The sequence below is a fragment of the Arxiozyma heterogenica genome (genome assembly GCF_036370985.1).
Source record: "Arxiozyma heterogenica strain weizmannii chromosome Unknown scaffold_20, whole genome shotgun sequence".
Classification (NCBI taxonomy): Eukaryota; Fungi; Ascomycota; class Saccharomycetes; order Saccharomycetales; family Saccharomycetaceae; genus Arxiozyma; species Arxiozyma heterogenica.
In genome coordinates, this window is record NW_027042673.1 from 241,249 (window position 1) to 260,512 (window position 19,264).

A 19,264-nucleotide genomic window follows, 5' to 3' on the forward strand; every position below is an offset into this window, starting at 1 on the left:
GAAATGCTATGGATTTGTAATAGAATATTAGTGGTGTTATAGGCTCTCAACATATTTATACTAGATTGTTAGTGCTATTATAACTCTAACTTATATTGCTTGATTTTACCCAGTCTTCATAACTAACAGAGAAGGTATAATATATAGTTAGACCTGCTGTTTATTTAAGTCTTTTTTAATAGAAGTCTTTGGAACTTTCTCTACCATTTGGTGTGGTAGATTTAAGTTATCCAGAATATCTCTAACTTATATTTTGACAGAATAACATAAACAAGACCAAAAACATACATTCTGGACCGCATATTTACCGATTAAAATATACTATAAATAATTGTTTATGTAAGAAACTTTCCTAAAATCTAATAGATACATAATCTTGCGGGCAATATTCCAGTGTCTGAGTGGAGGATTGGTACAACCATATACTCAGTGATCAGTTTAAGCTACTGAATTTATTTAGAGGTTTTCTGAAGAGTGATAACAATACCAGTTCTTACCCAAAAGTCCTTCGATAATTGTGGGATATGCCAGAGGTAATCATCTTATTTGAATACACCCTAGTACTGATATTAAAAGATAACTCTTAATCTCGTATAAGGTCACCAACACTAACAAAATTAAGTTAATAATACTACATCAAGTGTTGTGCAATTTTATATACTATTTACATAAAAATGTTTATACTTATCCTACTTATTTCAATTCATCTATTTATCGAATAAAAATTTCTATACGTTGATAGTATGAGGAATTCTATTATTTATAACAATATAAATATAATTTAGAATTGTGCCCAGTAAAAATTAACTACTCAAAGAGAATAAACCAGAATGAAATGGATAGAATAATGTGATCAGGATAGACACCAAACAATAAATTGCTGAATATTTGTTGTCTATATATCAATAAATGCCAACAATACTATTTGCTTAATCTTTTACTTTTTGTAGAAGAAAACTATTTAATATCCACACATATAAATTATCATAAATCTTGAAAAAAAATGTAATCCCGAACTCAACAGAAAAAATAACTTACCTTCACTATCCAGAGAGCTTATGAGTCATCAACCCATCTGGTAGAAAATTATAATAGATTATTTGAATTATTTATGAAAGGAAATTGAAAGAAATATTATTGATCAAAAGAAGTTTCACAGTGATACAGCTTCTTTATGCCTGTAGCTTTGTGTTTGTAATCAAAAGAAAAGTAGTAACTATTTTTTTCGCTTTAGAAATACTCTCCAAACTCGTAGAAACTAGTAATTGCTGGAATCGAACGTTCTAGAATAAATAATAGACCAATTAGATTTTAGTAAACATTAATTGATAAGCAAAAAGTGAAGAATGTATTATTTGCTTATCAGTAGACATAAACAAACTTCATCATAAATTTGGTGCCGTACATAGACGAGATAGACCAGATATGAAAATATATAAAGCTAACTTCTTTTTCATATCATGTTTCTTTTCTTGTTCATCTTTTATAAATCATCACCTATATATTATATATAAATAAAAAGAACCGAAGAACTTTATTATAATTTTGTCTACTAAATCTATCTAATATAATATTGAGAACGTTTACTATATATCCAATGACTGCAGGCGTTCATTCTCAACAGTAATGAAAAGCCAAATTCAAAATCAGAAATAAGCTACAAGCATATATATTGGATCAGTCTTAGCCTCATTTGTTGTGTCTCCTATTTTGCAATGAAAATTTGACAGTAAATTCCACAATATATTTTATATTATATAATTAATATATCTTCTGATGTAATATATATATATATATTATTTCATATATCTAATCATCTAGGCGGATAAAAATATCAAATGATATAAATAACCACTATATAATACTTTTATTTTTTACTTAAGTGATAATATCTATTAGTCCATAAAGTATATTTATGCATGTCAATTTTTAACATTGTTTAATGATAAAGCTCTTTTGCAAAATATCTGTAAAACACAACTTTATTAGTAATTAAATCAAGAGATATTTCATTGTTATTACTAATTAGATGTATTGGACTTCCATACAGATGTTAAACATTTTCTTTGTTAGTCTTAAGGAAAGAAGAAATTGCTTGAACTGGATGTGATTTGCTAGACTCTTGTAACTGCTCAAAAATGCGCTTTCAAACAACCCTGACATTCTTTCCATGACATTACTCTCGCTTTCATTGTCAACATTACATTGTTCTTGTTATTCTTATATTTTTACTACTTTTATACTATTTGCCCTATAGCTTCGTACGACATGATATACACAAGTTGTTTTCACTTTTTTTTCTCTCTTTCCTTGTTTTATTATTATTATTATTATTATTATTATTATTATTATTTTTTTTTTTTTTTTTTTTTTTAAATTCCTAAAACAAGTTTAAGTAACCCAAATAATTCTGAAGAGTACGTAAAGTTTTCAAGAAAGTCTATTAAACTATTACATTCAGCGTTGGCTAGAGTTTGATACATAGTCTCTTTGTTTCCTTGTTTCTTTTTATTTCTTTCCTGCAAGCGTATGAAACAATACTAATATTACCATCACTATAATATTTTTCAGTAAGCGTGCTATTTGGATTATTTGGTTTTCTTTTCTACTTAACTACAATCAATCAAATAAATATAATATATACAATAGAATATAATAAAATAACATTATAACCATATCTCCCATAAAGTCACAGTATTATCCGCATAAGAGTATAAAGTTAATCAGAATATGACACGCCAACAGTCACAGTTTGTAGGATTTGGTGTTCAGGTGGAATTAAAAGATGGAAAGTTAATTCAGGGGAAAATTGGAAAGGCTACTTCAAAAGGTTTAACCTTATATGACGTTGAATTCAGTGATGGTGGTACATCACAAGCTTTTAAAGTCAGAGCTTCGAGATTGAAAGATTTAAAAGTATTAAGTGTAGCCCAAAACAACCGTATTGGTAATAAACAAAATAGAGTCTACAATAACAATAACAAGAATGGTAGCATAAGAGAAAATAACAAATTTAGTGGGTTTAATAGTAACCAAAGCAGTACCATATCTAACAATAGCATTAATAAAAACGATATAAAACAAAATAATGGCAGAAACTCTAATAATAACAGCAATCATAATACTGGTAGTAGTAATAATACCGAAAGTGATAATTGGCAGAATGATGACATTAGAAAGATTAAAGAAAGTGAGGATTTTGATTTTCAAGGAAACCTTAATATGTTCAATAAAAAAGATGTTTTTGCACAATTGAAACAACAAGATACCGTTGATTCGGCGCAACGACTAATCTCACATAACAGAAAACCTATTGATAATAATTATAAAAATGGAAGAAATGGTAAAGATTCTTCTCTTGATTTGTTGAATAATAGTAATAATAACTTTGATATAGATGAAATGGTTATACCCAATGCTAAAAAAGATGCTTGGGACCAAATAATGTACGATAGCCGAATGCAAAATAATGATAAATTTGGATCTAGTGACAACAACGATGAGAATGAGGATGAAGATGAGGACGATGACTATGATGAAGAGTTTGAAGATGCAAACTATTTCCCTATCACAAAATCAATTAATATTACACATCTTTTACATTCAGCTGTTAATAGTACAAATAATGATTCAAGAGATGATAATAACAATGATCGAAACGGTAATAGTGAGTTACTATCTAAATTAGAGAAGATGATAATTAATGAAACATCAAAGACCGCAAGATCAAATTCCATCTCCAACTTCAATCCAATATTAATTAATCCCAAAAATAATAAAGAAATTCCAATGGCTACTCCAGTACAATTATTGGAAATAGAAAGATTAACTGAAGAGACATTTCATATTTCAATGAATGACTGCATTGATAATAACTTTGCATTAAATGCATCTTATTACATAAGACAAAAACTAGGTGGTGAATCTCGTTTAACTATGAATAATTCTAATCCTGAACCATTAGTTGTTGTGTTAGCTTCTGATTCAAATAGATCGGGCAGAAAAGCATTAGCCCTATCAAGATATTTGTGTCAAACTCAGCAAGTTCGTGTTTTAATGGTATTTAGTTGTTCAATGAAAAATATTGAAGAAAACAATAAAGTACTAAAGGCAAATATTGATATTTTTGTTAAATGTGGAGGGAAAATAGCTACGGATATAAAGCAATTAAAGACGATTTTAACTACACTAAATAGCCCGATTGAAATAGTAATTGATGCTATACAAGGGTTTGATTGCAATCTAATTGATTTTGATATATCACAGAATAGAATTATAGATATGATCAATTGGTGTAATGAAACTATTGAAAATAATAATGTCAAAGTATATTCAATAGATATGCCATCAGGGTATGACAGTGGATCTGGCTTACAAAATTTCGATGTTGCTATGCATAGAATTGATCGTGTGTTATGTTCTTATACTTGGCCATTAATTGCATTAGCCAATATGAAATCAATCATCGCAAACAGTAATCATGAAAATGACGGTAATATTATTTTAGTTGATTGTGGAATTCCACAGAATGTGTATTTAGAAAGAAATTCCTTACGTAAATTCCATAGTGTTGATACTTTTACCACAAAGGGGTATTTGAGTTTAAGTTTATAGATATGATTTTTTACTATTATCATTAATTCTTTTTTGCTAGTTTCTGTTTCTGTTTAGGTTCGACTTAAATCTGTTTATGTGATTTATATTATTGGCATTGCCATTTACAATTAATATTTCTCACTTCGGCAAGGGTAGAAATATATCATGTTTTCTTCTGTTATTTATAACAATTATATTTTACATTCGAGTATGCAATTGAAAAAGCGAGGGGGGATAAGGAAAAACGATATCTTTTTTGTTTTTTGTCTTATTTTTTGATAACTTAACAAATATCTACATAATTGTATACTTATATAACAATCTATAAAATATTAGAAACTTAAATGAAAGGGATGACACATATGATGCTAGATTAATCATAAGAAAGGATAATTATTACTTTATTAGAAAATTTAGTAAATTATGAATTACTGTATCATACCACTCTTAGTTAAAAATTATTTACAAAAAATGTGACGATTATATTTTGTTATGCAAACAAATATGCATGTACTTATTTTAGTAGAATCTGTTCTTTCCAATATCTTGATGTCTAACCTAATAATCAAGCAATTAAATATGAAAAAAAAGTATGTAATATAATAACAGAGATTTACTGAGGAGATACACAAAAATAGAAATTCGATAACAGAAAAAAAAAAAGCAAAAAAAAAAAATTAAAAAAATAAAAATAAAACTAGAAAAAGGACAAAAGGGCAGAAAAGCGAAATTTTAAGCTGGAAATAGAGTGAGAGACACAAACATAGGGAGAAACAGATAAGATCAACTAGAGGAAAATACTATACCTCTATTCTGTATTATATACAGACAGATAGACATTTATATTCTATTTGATTGTCCTGAGTAAACAAACTCATAACAGTACCAATCACCTATTGTTATCTTCTAGTAGCATTAATTCTTTTCTCAACTATTGAAAATTTGACCTTATTTTTAGCATTTTATCTATATATTTGAAGGTTGTTATTATTACTGGGTATAACCAATATTAAGAAGTTATAATTTTAGAAGTTAGTCTATTCTACATTCCAATTGAAGAATTTAGTCAATTTACTGTTAAGTCAAAGTAAATTACCATCATTACTATTATTATTTATATATTGAATAGCAAAATAAACTATAAGAAACGAAAAAAACTATATCCTTCCAACCTGTCGTTAGAAAAAAAAGTGTAAAACAAATAACATATTAAATGGGTGCTTGTTGTAGTTGTTATAAAAATCCTTCCATTTCAGATAATCTTGCAGGTGTTGATACAGATGGCAATAATTTAGGTGTCAATGGAGGTGGCACTGATGATACAAGCGTCCTTCCAATCGCTGATAATGAAAGGGAAGCAGTAACTGCTCTATTGGGATATTTAGAAGATAAAGATAATTTAGATTTCTATTCAGGTGGCCCATTAAAAGCATTGACTACTCTGGTTTATTCTGATAATTTAAATTTACAAAGAAGTGCTGCTCTAGCCTTTGCTGAAATTACCGAAAAATATGTAAGACAAGTTTCTAGAGAAGTATTAGAGCCTATATTAATTCTTTTACAAAGTGATGATTCACAAATTCAAGTTGCAGCTTGTGCTGCGCTGGGAAATTTAGCTGTTAATAATGAAAACAAATTACTTATTGTAGAAATGGGTGGATTAGAGCCATTAATTAAACAAATGCTAGGTGATAATGTTGAAGTACAATGTAATGCAGTTGGCTGTATAACTAATTTGGCTACCAGAGATGACAATAAGTATAAGATTGCCACGTCAGGTGCATTAATACCACTAACTAAATTAGCTAAATCCAAACACATTAGAGTCCAAAGAAACGCTACAGGTGCATTATTAAATATGACACACTCAGAGGAAAATAGAAAAGAATTGGTTAATGCAGGCGCTGTACCAGTTTTAGTATCATTATTATCATCAACTGATCCTGATGTTCAATATTATTGTACTACTGCACTTTCTAATATTGCTGTTGATGAAGCTAACAGAACAAAATTGGCACAAACAGAACCAAGGTTAGTCTCTAAATTGGTTAGTTTGATGGATTCTCCATCTTCAAGAGTTAAATGCCAAGCTACTTTGGCTTTAAGAAACCTAGCATCAGATACATCATATCAATTAGAAATAGTTAGAGCAGGTGGATTACCACATTTAGTTAAATTGATCAAAAGTGATTCAATTCCATTACTTTTAGCTAGTGTTGCATGCATTAGAAATATCTCAATTCATCCATTAAACGAAGGTCTAATAGTAGATACTGGGTTCCTAAAACCTTTAGTGAAATTATTGGACTATAAAGATTCCGAAGAGATTCAATGTCATGCAGTTTCAACTTTAAGGAATCTTGCTGCATCTTCTGAAAAGAATCGTAAAGAATTTTTTGAAAGTGGTGCCATTGAAAAATGTAAAGAAATGGCAGTCAGTTCACCAATCAGTGTACAAAGTGAGATTTCTGCTTGTTTTGCAATTTTAGCATTAGCAGATGTATCTAAACTAGACCTTTTAAATGCTGGTATTTTAGATGCTTTAATTCCAATGACTTTATCACCAAACCAAGAAGTATCAGGAAATTCTGCCGCTGCCTTAGCGAACTTATGTTCCAGAATTAATAATTATCAAAAAATCATCCAATGTTGGAATGAACCTGATGATGGTATTCGTGGTTTTTTAATCAGATTTTTACAAAGTGATTATGCTACTTTCGAACATATTGCTTTATGGACTATACTACAACTTTTAGAAAGTCATAACGTTAAAATTTTAGAATTAATTAAACAAGATGATGAGCTGGTATCAGGAGTGAAAAAAATGGCTGTTTTTACATCCAATAGGTTAAAAAAATCAGGATACGATGTAAAAGGAGATGATACACAAAAGAATAAAAAGAATAAGAACAATGATAATGATAATAATAATAATAATAATAATAATAATAAAAATACTGTTAATAATGCAGGACAAACCGTTACAGATGATGATATAGAAAATTCTGAGTTATCTGAATCTGGGGAAGATGCAAGCTTGGAATTATATAATATAACACAACAAATCTTGGAATTTTTACATTGAATAATAAAAGAAATTTATGGGAATAAAGATAATAGATAAAAAAAAACAAATATTTCAAGAAATTATCATTTGCTAAAACATTATTTATACAATATAATTTTTAAAAAATAGAAAAGTGACTTTAATATATATTTTAATTAGACAAATTCTGTATTAAGTACATGCAAAATAATTTATTAATTTTATTCTATCTTTGTGAAAATATATTATATGTCATTAAGTAAGAAAGTTTTGTTATCATATATGCATCCATAGAATTAATATTTAAATCTATAAGAACTCAAAAAAAAAGAGTGAATTGTTTAAGTATTAGAAAGAACAATGGTTAAGAAGCAAAAGAAAACCAATACATACGCTCTTTTTTTTCTCTTAATTTTTTTTCATTAATTTATATGCCACTATGAATTTGTCTTATATTATTTTTGTCCTTCTGAAGTTTTCTGTATTTCTTAAAAAAAACAACATTATAATATCTTGGCATTTCTCTTGGGAAACAACCCAATATATGAATGTTATTAAATAATGATAATGTGATAAACAATAACATTAAAACTATACAACTCAACATGAAAAAAAGGAATCCCTACGTTTTTTCTTTAATGGTAATATTACTATTAAGCCCTTCTCTCTTGCCTGTTCTTTCGATCATACATCATTTAATGCAACACATGTCACGCCTTTATGGTGACCACCATATTGCCTGACTATCTCTCTTGTTGATAGATCCCAAAGTCTAACGTAATGATCAGAAGAAGCAGTAACCAAATATGCACTATCAGCACTTAAAGCACAATCCCATACCCACCTTTGATGACCATCTAATGTAGATTCCAATTTGAAATTATCATCAACAGACCAGACCCTTGCAGTTTGATCAGCTGAACAAGTTGCCAGATGTTTAGCGTCTGATGATAAAAGAATTCTTGTAATATAGTTATTATGAGCTCTAAATTTGGTTACTGGCTTTAAATTTGATGCATCTGTATGATTTTGCATTTCCCAAACAAAACAATTTCCTTTATTATTTGCAGCCACTAACATTGACCCATCACTAGCCACAGATAATGATTGTAAAGATATATCATCTTCTGGTGTCAATTGATGGGTACATTGATTTTCTCCTAAATCCCAAATACGTATATTTCCGTCTCTGTCGCATGATATCAATTCACCTTGGTTTGGATGTATGACCACTTCATTAACTGGTGCATTATGTTTATAGTTTTTTGGTATGGATGGAGATCTAACATCCCAAACTTTAATAGTTCCATCCTCGCTAGATGTTACCATCCATTTATTGTCTTGTTGAAATGATAATGACGTGACGTTTCCTTTATGGCCCTCAAAAGACGCTACTGGATTTGGGTTGGTTGTTCTAATATCATATAATCTAACATTTTGGTGTCCTGCTGCGGCTAAAAATTTCTTATCATTTGTGATCTCCAATCTATTCACTTGAGACTCAGAATGCTGAATGGTTCTCGAGCAAACACCTGTTAGTGCCTCCCAAAATCTAATAGTATGATCATAACCAGCAGATACTAAAATAACAGACATCTTTTGATGAAAATCTTGGTAGTAATGGAGTAGTAGTAGTAGTAATAGTAATAGTAGTTTTATTTGTCTATTATTATTATCTCACTTACTAGGGATATATGTATATATATATGAAATGTCTTTTTATTTTCGCGTATCTACATACACAATATTATTACTACTCTACATTGTTTACCAGTTATTAAATTCAATTACCGTTTGTTACTATCTGTTATTGTGTTATTACTTCAATTTGTGGCATAAGTATTTAGTCAAACATTAACAACTTCTTGTTTTGCTTTTCATTCAATGATATCTCCTAGGGTTTAGTATAGAAAGGATTTTATTTTCCCAAACAATGTCTCAATTATTTGAGAAAAACAGAGATTAACAAGAAGAAAAAGAAGAGGCAAAAGAATAGCCTGGTAGAATTATTGTTAACCTTCCTCTTGAAATTTATCTTTCCACTTCTAGGGCTTAAAGAAGTTTTCCAGATTTTTCATATTTTTTTCCTTTCTTTTTTTTGCTTTTTTTTTTTCCTGTTTCTCCTTTTCTGCTTGCTGTCCTCGAGGAAAAAATGAGATCAAAAAAGAGGAACAGGAAACAAAAAAAATGGGGGGGAGGTAGAAAAGTATTTTGAGTGTTAAAGGGATTTTGACGAAATTCCTTTTCCCTTTCCTTTTCCTTTTTTTTTTTTTTTTGATCCAGAACCTTCTAGAAATTTTTAAAGGAGAAAATAAGAAATCAAAGGAGAGAGAAAGAAAAATAAAAAAGGAACAAAAGAACAAAAATAGTCCTATACCCCATTATATTTCAGGTAGGATCAAAGGTGAAATATAAGATAGGGAAAAAAAAAATATGTATATATATATATATATTTAGATCAAACGTTTTTATTGCTCTTAAGGAGTATCTCCGAAAGTCAAGGAAAAGTATATACATGTATGTGTCAACATTTCTTGCTCGGCAATTTCACTTGCAATTTGTGCAATTTCTTTTCTGCTCATTATATGTCGAACCCTTGTTTAAATGGTGCACACCAGTGTAACAACGATAATATCATTTGTTAAAAGAACTCTAGGAGTACGTAACAGCGTTTACTGAAGGTGTTATTCTAAAGTTATTTGAGTTTTTAATAATACATATACATACATACATACAAATAAAAAATGGTTAAAGATACTAAACTTTACGACTTATTGAATGTATCTCCAACTGCTAACGAACAAGAAATTAAGAAAGGTTATAGAAAAGCTGCTCTTAAGTACCACCCAGATAAACCCACTGGTGACACTGAAAAGTTTAAAGAAATTTCAGAAGCTTTTGAAATATTAAGTGATCCACAAAAAAGAGAAATATACGATCAATTCGGTTTAGAGGCTGCAAGACAAGGTGGTCCTACTTTTGGTGCCGGTGGTGCCGGCGGTGCTGGTGGATTTGGTGGTGCTCACCGTTTCTCTAATGAAGATGCTTTCAATATCTTCTCACAATTCTTTGGTGGTAGCTCTCCATTCGGTAGTGCAGGAGATGATAGTACCTTTTCATTCCAAAGTTTCGGCGGTGCACCAGGTGGTGGATTTACCTCATTTGGTGGTATGCCAGGTGGTATGGGTGGAGGTATGCGGTGGAGGTATGCCGGGAGGTATGCCAGGTGGATTTAGATCAGCTTCTCCACCTGTTCAAGAAGAAACCGTCCAAGTTAATTTACCTGTCTCCTTAGAAGATTTATTTATTGGTAAAAAGAAGTCATTTAAAGTTGGTGTAAAGGATCAAAGAGGTGTTCAAGAAAAGAAACAAATCGATATTCAGTTAAAACCAGGTTGGAAAGCGGGCACTAAAATTACATACAAGAATTATGGTGATTATAATCCACAAACCGGTGGTAGAAAGACTTTACAATTTGTTATTCAAGAAAAACCACATCCTGTATTTAAAAGAAATGGTGATGATTTAGAATGTGTTATACCCCTTACATTTAAAGAATCTTTATTAGGTTTTTCTAAGACTATACAGACAATTGATGGAAGAACATTACCTATCTCAAGAAGCTCGCCTGTTCAACCAACTGAAACTTCTAGATATCCAGGTCAAGGTATGCCACTTTCCAAGAACCCTTCGCAAAGGGGTGATTTAATTGTTCGTTATAAGATTGATTATCCAATTTCTCTAAATGATGTCCAAAAGAATGTCATTGCCCAAAATTTTTAAATGAATTTAAACATATATAGATTATAAAACAAACAAAAACAATAATAAAAATAAAAATACTCCAACAAAAAAGCAATATTTAAATCATCTTAGTATTAAAGATATGTAATATTTTCCTTTTATATAAATTTAACATGCATAAGTGTATATATATAGATATATGTATTATCATTTTTTTCAGATTCTAATAATAAACTTCATTATTAAAATATATATTCTATAGGAGACTAATTTTTTTTCACATAGGCTTTATAAATTTTTGGTGTCGCTGCCTCTTCTATACACAAATACATATATATATGTGTGTGTGTATTTCTATCATTAAGATTAAATTATATAGATTTTATAAATTGATCTATACAAAGGTCATTTAGATGCAATAAAAAAATTGAACTTTTTTTTTTCTTCGATTTTTTAATTGTCCATCAATTCTGCAACAGTTCTTTCTCCACTCAAAACATTTTTCATACTCTCCAAGATATCTTTAAAAGTATCAAATTCATGGTATGGAACATTTTGTTTCTTACAATAAGTAATCAAATCTTTACCACGCTTAGCAAATAATAAATCACATTCTTTAGCAGCACTTAGGTCAGAGATACCATCACCACAGTAGAAATATGTTGGTCTAACTTGACCATCAGCTAAATCTTTTTCAAAGTTTTCCTTATATAAACCAATAGTCTTTGATTTATCATGTCCAAATGGAGTCTCATCTCTGTAGACTACGGTCATTTTATTGTTTTCATCCAATTCAACATCGTTAGATACGATATCAATCTTGTCGATATGTTCTGCACCAAGCAAATTAGTTAAAAGATGTTTAATGATTGGGTGCATGCCACTAGAGACAACAATGATAGGAACATTGTTGGCTTGGGCCCAGTCAAAAGTTTCTTTAAAACCTGGATCTAATTGAATCTTCTCTTCCAATATTTTCACACTCTCTGGCAATGGAGAGGTAATTGAATTGATCATACGAGTGAATCCCTCTCTGAAAGAGGTAGTCCCATCAAGAACACCTTCGAAGATTCTTAGTCTTTCTTCCTTACCAAAACCTAAAGTGTCAGTTAAATAGTCATTGGAATCCTGCCATGTAACAGTACCGTCGAAATCAGTAAAAATAACAGCTTTTGGAATCATAATATAATACAATGCTCTAAGTTTGTTGGGTTTTTATTTACAAGACAAGACCGACATCAACTGTATGTAAAGGCATGGTACTGCAATAAGTTAGACTTGTGCAACTGATAAAATATTATAAGAAAAACAAAAAAAAAAACTTTCTTATGTCGAACGTCTTATTTTTTTTCTTTTTTTTCTCGAGAAAAGAATGCTCAATACTTTTGAACGTCACCGAACTTTCAATTTTGTATTTTTTTTTTTTTCATTTTTTCTATTCTTTTCTTTTTTTATTTTAGTCTCTCTTTCATTTTTTCTCCTCAGTGTATCACTGCACGGCGCTATTTCGGTTTTATGTCCTTTTTTGGCAGTCGTAGTCTCGACTCCTCTACCCCTTTCTTCTAAAAGGCTGATCTGGAATTTTCCCTTTCGCTAGTTCTTCAAGTAAGTTTTGTACAACCTGTCACAAAGTCCATTCAAGAAAAATATATAGTCACTGAAGGAGTCAACGCCATTATAGATTTAATTTTCCATATATATATATATATATATGTTGCAAGATTATCAATCTAATTTTAGAAACAAATTTCTAAGAAAAACATACATTACTTCTCAGAATTGTTTACAGTCCTTAATAAATAAACAAATTCACTGACATATTATCTCAACAAACAATCGATCAATCAAAAATATTAAGAGCAAAAAATAAGAAAATGAATTTAGTAGTATTTTCAGGTGGTACCGCAACAAACAACCTTACTCCGAGCTTTTATAATTTAACTGTGAAAAAGTACCACGAGCTGACTTTTGTTTTGCCCATTTCTGATAATGGCGGTTCAACCAGTGAAATATTAAGGGTTTTAGGTGGGCCTGCTATTGGTGACATTCGATCAAGAATTGTTAGATTAATTGAAGAAGAAACTTTGGTCAAAATTTTTAGTTATCGTTTACCTAATGATTATTCAAAGGCTAAACTGGAATGGAACGACATTGTAGAGGGGATCCATCCAATTTGGAATCATGTGTCACCATCTGTAAAAGAAATGTGCAGAGCATTTTTAATTCATATTCAATCAGAATTATTGAAAAAAAATAAAGGTTTACATAACAAATTTCAATTTGAAAAGGCTTCAGTTGGTAATCTATTTTTAACTGGCGCAAGACTATTTTTAGGAAGTCTGGATGCATCTATTGAGTTAATGATGAGGATTGGAAGGTGTAATCGAAATGTAAATATTATTCCATGTATCAATACAAATCATACACACCATATTTCTGCATTATTGACAAATGGTGATGTAATCACCGGGCAATCCCAAATTTCTCATCCTTCAAAGCCATCAATTAATAGATTAGCCTCTAGACATAGTACATCTTTACAAAATAAAAATGATATCTTCGAAGACATTACTAATATTCAGAATGATAATACTAGTGTTAATGACTCATACCCTAATCATGCAGAGAGTAAAACACCACTAGAAGAAATTCGTGCATTTTCCTCAAATGGGAATTACACAGGTCACAATCATCAAACTGCACAGAAAAGAGAAGAGGAACACGAAGAAGAAGAAGAAGAAGAAGAAGAATATGCCAATCCAGTTTATATTTTACCTGAATTAAAGAATTCTCAACTACATTTTAGTAAACAAGAAACAGATAACTTGTTACCTTCTCCAGTGAAAAGGATTCTTTATATAAATCCTTATGGAGAAGAAATCAAACCAACAGCTAATGTTAGAGCTATTGCTAAGATAAAAACTGCAGACATTATAGTATATTCTATTGGTTCATTAATGACAAGTCTTTTACCAATCATTATTTTAGGTAATTTAGCTCACACAATATTTGAAAAGAATGGAACTCATAAGGTTTTAATTATCAATAATAAGTATGACAGAGAAACATTTGGGTTAGATGCAATTCACTATATTAAAATGATTATTGACTCTATGTTGAGATCAATAATTAGCTACAGACAGAGTAAAGGGCTTCCTGTGACAGGTTTAAAGGATGCTCCATGGAATAAATTTATAACTGACATCATATACTTAACTGAGGGTGAAATTCAGATGGATTGGGATTTGTTACATAAGAAGGGTATTATAACACATGCTATTAATTCAAATAAATTAGAAAATGAAGATTTGGAAAATGTTCTAAATAAAATTCATTCTTCTGATATTTGTCAAGCACATTATTAAAGCTGTAAAAGCAATGTTTAGTTATATTATTTGTAAAAAAAAATTATATAACATGTAAACTTGTATTCCAAACTCTCTTCACTTTAGAAACAGAATCAGTTAAAAATGTAAATATATAATGAATAAATATTGCTTTTATCTTTTTGCAGTACATAAAAAGATTTAAAATAGTAATTGTAATGTTTAGGTTTGTGTAAATAGCCTTTATTGTCAAATATAGTATTTTTTTGTCTTTTTAACAAAAAACAGAGTAAATAATCGCCCATACTAATAATAATAGTATGGGCGATTATCATTTTTAATTCCCACGTCTTCTCCACAAAATATTGACCTGTCATTCAACACTATTCTTTATACCTCCTCTTTAGAAGCTGTAACTTTGAATATAAATATATTTGAATAAGAACTATTCTCATGATCTCTGTAATTAATTAATAATGGAGAAATATTAATGTCATAATCATAAGGTTTGAAATAACAGGCAAAAACAAATAGAAGTTTTTTAAGGTAGAATTCAGAGTAATAATTTTTTTTTTCTTGTAAATAATCAATCTTATCTAGTCTCAAGAGATTTATAACATTCTTTTGGTGTGGTTTCACTTAGATATTATCATCTATTCTTGTAACAATGATTAAAGTAAATGTCACTATTTGTATAGATAAAATCAAGTTTTTAGAGAGATATTCTCTTCATTTTTATTATTAATAATAGGATAAATATATTCATCTTTAATGATACAGGTAGTAATATTTGTATTTGTCGAAATAGAATGTTCTATAATGAAATAGATAGAACAATAAGATTTTAGCAGACATTAAACGATTAATTATTGAGAGGTCACCAAAAGTTGTTGAGTTTGTTTATTAAATGTCTTACTGTTCGTAGAGGAAAATGGCTAAATGTTAACATATATAAAGCCAAGGATTTCATCATACATTATTTTTATCTTATTTACAATCTTTGTATATTATTATTTCTATGTTGTATATAGAGAAAGAAAGTGAAGAACTTTATTATAATTTTGTATACTAAATCTGTATAATATAATATTGAGAATGTTTACTATATATCCAATGAATACAGGCGCTCATTCTCAACAGTATTGTTGTATTGAAAAAATAGGTTTGGATAATGCATTATACAATTTGTCCATAATTTGTTCCTTTTTTTTCTCTTCTCTTTTTGATAACTATTATTGATTATAGAATAGTTGTTACATTCATCGATTTTAAATATTTCTAGCATATTACCAAAATTAAACATAATAATAATAAAGTTTAAGATGATTTTCTCTAAACAAAGGCTACTCCACTATTAAAAATTGATGAAGATATTGTTACGATAAATCCAACATCATAAAACTGTGTGTAACATTTTTCAGATATACTATTTTCTAAAAATGACCCTAAATATTTAAGTTCTGCAAAAATTCCACCGTTTTTTTCACCTATTAAATTTAAATGAAGTAAATACAAATGTCAAGTTCCTTCGATTTTTGTTTTCATAGTTGGCAGAAAGAATTGGGATTAACATCTGATTTAAGCTAAAATAAGCATTTATACGAATTAAATTATTAAATGAAGTGGGATTTGACAAAATTAGCAGTTTATTAACTTAGTGAATCAATATTTCACCCTGAGGCTAAAAAGCTCTGTCTGTTAAACTTTAAGATGAATATTTAGTAAAAATTTTGAAAATTGTGTAGTAAGTTTAGATCTTTTAACAAATTTGATTACTTTATGGGGAACAACATTCTTTAAAAGCCACTTTGTTAAATTGAGAACAAAAAAAAATTGTCCTCTTCTGGAATAAATTTTATTATCATAATTTTCACATTGTGAAGATCTTGTGAATTTATTGAGTGAACGTTGTGTTAGATATTCAAATTTTTTGTCAATATTGATATTGTCATATATATTATAGGTTATCATATTAAAATCAAAGACACCCACCAATATATATGATTTCTAACTCTCTTTATTTTAAAAACTCATTAGAATCAATTTGTAAAGAATAAGGTCAAGAAGTGTCCAACTACTATTTGCGAAGTTGGAAATAAATATTAAAGATTTAAAAATATCAATAAAAAAGCATTCTGATATGAGAAGCACAATATTCGGTGAATGTTTTAATACATCCTTTACAAGTTCGGAAGTTAAAGTAAATTTTGCATCATCAAAGGTGTTAAGATATTCCATAAATTTCTAGCCTGTGAAAGATAATATTTTTGAGTGACATACTCCTCTTCTACTTTAACTAATTGATTTTTGAGTTTGTTGAATTAAATGTAGTCTGACACAGCTTCAATTGGAAATCTTCTAGTTAGATTGTTTTATCTTCATTATGCTTGACTGTTCATGTACTCTTTTTTTGATAATGTAGTTTTTGACTATTAATTGAGTTTAACTAATCTAATTTTTAAAAACTTATTCCAATAAATGCAAAATATCAGAATAAAGATAGTAGTCTAGTATTTTCACATATTCTGTATCAATTATATAATATATATATATTTATTCAGAATATTTTTCTGTCTATAAAGCTAAATGTGAATAAAACATTAGTGAGTTAACATAATTAGCCTTTTCTTTTAATCCAAATATGGAAATAGTAAAAATTCTATAGTGATGCAATAGCAAGATAAAAACCTTGGTTTTATATTACCTTATATTGGGGGAGTTGTAATTTTTTTATTTTGTATATTAATGAAGTAGCAGTGTTAGAACTTGACAACAAGATGATATCTTTAGATATAGTGCATATATTTTCTTTTTCAGTTCAATGGAAAAAGTAAAAGTAAGTTAAAATAGAGAAATGTACCAGCGAGAAAGGTGGGTTAAAAGTAATCAAGTGAAACAGTTAATTTCGATTTGATTACACATTGAAATCTTAGCCCAGTATTCTCGAAGATGTCGGATAAAACTGTTACAAGGTAATTGAAATATAAGATTTGATTAATATGCCGTTGAGTGCATTTTTAGTTTCATTAATTAGTGGTGCAGCTGCAGGCACATCAACTGATATTGTTTTCTTCCCCATAGACACTGTTAAAACTCGACTACAGGCCAAGGGGGGATTCTTCAAAAATGGTGGATATCATAATATTTACAAAGGTGTTGGAAGTGCCATTATAGCATCTGCTCCTGGTGCATCTCTTTTTTTTATAACATATGATTCTATGAAAGAATATTCCAAACCATGGATTCAACGATTTGATAGAATGCAACATCATGAACAATTCTCTGAAACTTTATCCCATATGTTGTCATCCTCACTGGGAGAAATTGCGGCGTGTACAGTAAGGGTACCAGCTGAAGTTATCAAGCAAAGAACACAAACAGGTCTTACAAGCTCGTCATATAATACTCTCTTGATGCTTTTGAAGAACAAAAATGGAGAAGGTGTCTTACGGAATTTATATAGGGGTTATAACACTACAATTATGAGGGAAATTCCTTTTACTTGTATTCAGTTTCCATTGTATGAGTTTTTCAAGAAGAAATGGGCATTATATCAAAGCAAGTCAAATATCTTAAAGCCATGGCAAGGTGCAATTTGTGGATCCATCGCAGGAGGTATTGCTGCTGCTCTTACAACTCCTTTAGACTTTATCAAAACTCGTTTAATGCTAAGTGATAAAAGCATACCTGCATTTCAATTGACCAAAACTATATGGGTGGAAGAGGGTCCACTTATTTTTTTTAGTGGTATAGGTCCTAGAACAGTATGGATAAGCGCAGGAGGTGCTATATTTCTAGGCATGTACGAAACTGTTAAATATATTATTACAAAAGATCATCTATTAGCATACTAGACACAGCAAAGTTTTGGCAAAATATGTATAGTAGCTAATTTAAAGTATCAAAAAAGATCCATGTGATATTCCTCATAGAATACTGTAGATAGTAGATAGGTGTGTAGAAGAAAATTCTTTTCCCTTTTTTATGTAAGACTGTTTAGTTTAAACAATGTTTAAACCAACCGTATCTTTACGTTTAATAAAAATAGTCTGTACTAATTAATAAACTTACAATGTCCATCATCCCTCTTGTCGTCTTAAATGATCTTCTAAATAAAATTGTCATCATTGTTATTATCGTTATTTTTTGACAATTAAATCGTCAGTAATTTTTTTTTCTGTTTATTTTATCCTTTCGATGGAATGAAAAATAGAGTATATCTGAACTGTTTAATGTAGAAGAGGACTTGCTCATTATTTATTACTAGCTCTATTGGTTTTCTTTCGTTACGACATGGTATAGTATTGAACACACCTTTGAGAAGTGATCAAAAATGAAAAGAACCACAGAAACTGTATGTAACAAAATATCTGAAAAGGTTTTCAATATGTGTCAGGTAATGGATGGTATTATAATTTAGGAAGAACTGTGATGCATCAATTAATGTGATTGAAGCCATTAGAAGGATAGATTGGATATTAATCTATTTTTTTTTTTTGGCTATTGGAAAAATTATGGTACAAAAGGATAATTATCATGTCCTTCATCTTTA

The 19,264-nt window shown here is 29.3% G+C and overlaps 7 protein-coding genes across 7 annotated transcripts; 5 read left to right on the forward strand and 2 right to left on the reverse strand.

Annotated features, from left to right (window-relative positions):
• Nucleotides 1-2,730: 2,730 nt before the first annotated feature.
• On the forward strand, nt 2,731-4,614 carry EDC3 (Edc3p; the record flags this gene model as incomplete). The annotated part of the gene is made up of 1 exon (XM_064858967.1): nt 2,731-4,614. The coding sequence occupies one exon, from the start codon at nt 2,731-2,733 to the stop codon at nt 4,612-4,614; it is 1,884 nt and encodes a 627-aa protein (XP_064714183.1).
• Nucleotides 4,615-5,809: 1,195 nt separating this feature from the next.
• On the forward strand, nt 5,810-7,681 carry VAC8 (protein anchor VAC8; the record flags this gene model as incomplete). Its single annotated transcript, XM_064858968.1, has 1 exon — nt 5,810-7,681. The coding sequence occupies one exon, from the start codon at nt 5,810-5,812 to the stop codon at nt 7,679-7,681; it is 1,872 nt and encodes a 623-aa protein (XP_064714184.1).
• Nucleotides 7,682-8,326: 645 nt separating this feature from the next.
• Nucleotides 8,327-9,238, reverse strand: LST8 (TOR complex subunit LST8; the record flags this gene model as incomplete). Its single annotated transcript, XM_064858969.1, has 1 exon — nt 8,327-9,238. One exon carries the CDS (start codon nt 9,236-9,238, stop codon nt 8,327-8,329), a length of 912 nt encoding a protein of 303 aa, XP_064714185.1.
• A 1,148-nt stretch (nt 9,239-10,386) lies between these two features.
• Nucleotides 10,387-11,425, forward strand: SIS1 (type II HSP40 co-chaperone SIS1; the record flags this gene model as incomplete). Its single annotated transcript, XM_064858970.1, has 2 exons — nt 10,387-10,834; nt 10,884-11,425. 2 exons carry the CDS (start codon nt 10,387-10,389, stop codon nt 11,423-11,425), a joined length of 990 nt encoding a protein of 329 aa, XP_064714186.1.
• A 414-nt stretch (nt 11,426-11,839) lies between these two features.
• PYP1 (putative phosphoric monoester hydrolase) lies at nt 11,840-12,568 on the reverse strand (the record flags this gene model as incomplete). Its single annotated transcript, XM_064858971.1, has 1 exon — nt 11,840-12,568. One exon carries the CDS (start codon nt 12,566-12,568, stop codon nt 11,840-11,842), a length of 729 nt encoding a protein of 242 aa, XP_064714187.1.
• Nucleotides 12,569-13,260: 692 nt separating this feature from the next.
• On the forward strand, nt 13,261-14,751 carry PWA37_002402 (uncharacterized protein; the record flags this gene model as incomplete). The annotated part of the gene is made up of 1 exon (XM_064858972.1): nt 13,261-14,751. One exon carries the CDS (start codon nt 13,261-13,263, stop codon nt 14,749-14,751), a length of 1,491 nt encoding a protein of 496 aa, XP_064714188.1.
• A 2,960-nt stretch (nt 14,752-17,711) lies between these two features.
• PET8 (Pet8p) lies at nt 17,712-18,566 on the forward strand (the record flags this gene model as incomplete). Its single annotated transcript, XM_064858973.1, has 1 exon — nt 17,712-18,566. The coding sequence occupies one exon, from the start codon at nt 17,712-17,714 to the stop codon at nt 18,564-18,566; it is 855 nt and encodes a 284-aa protein (XP_064714189.1).
• Nucleotides 18,567-19,264: the final 698 nt, after the last annotated feature.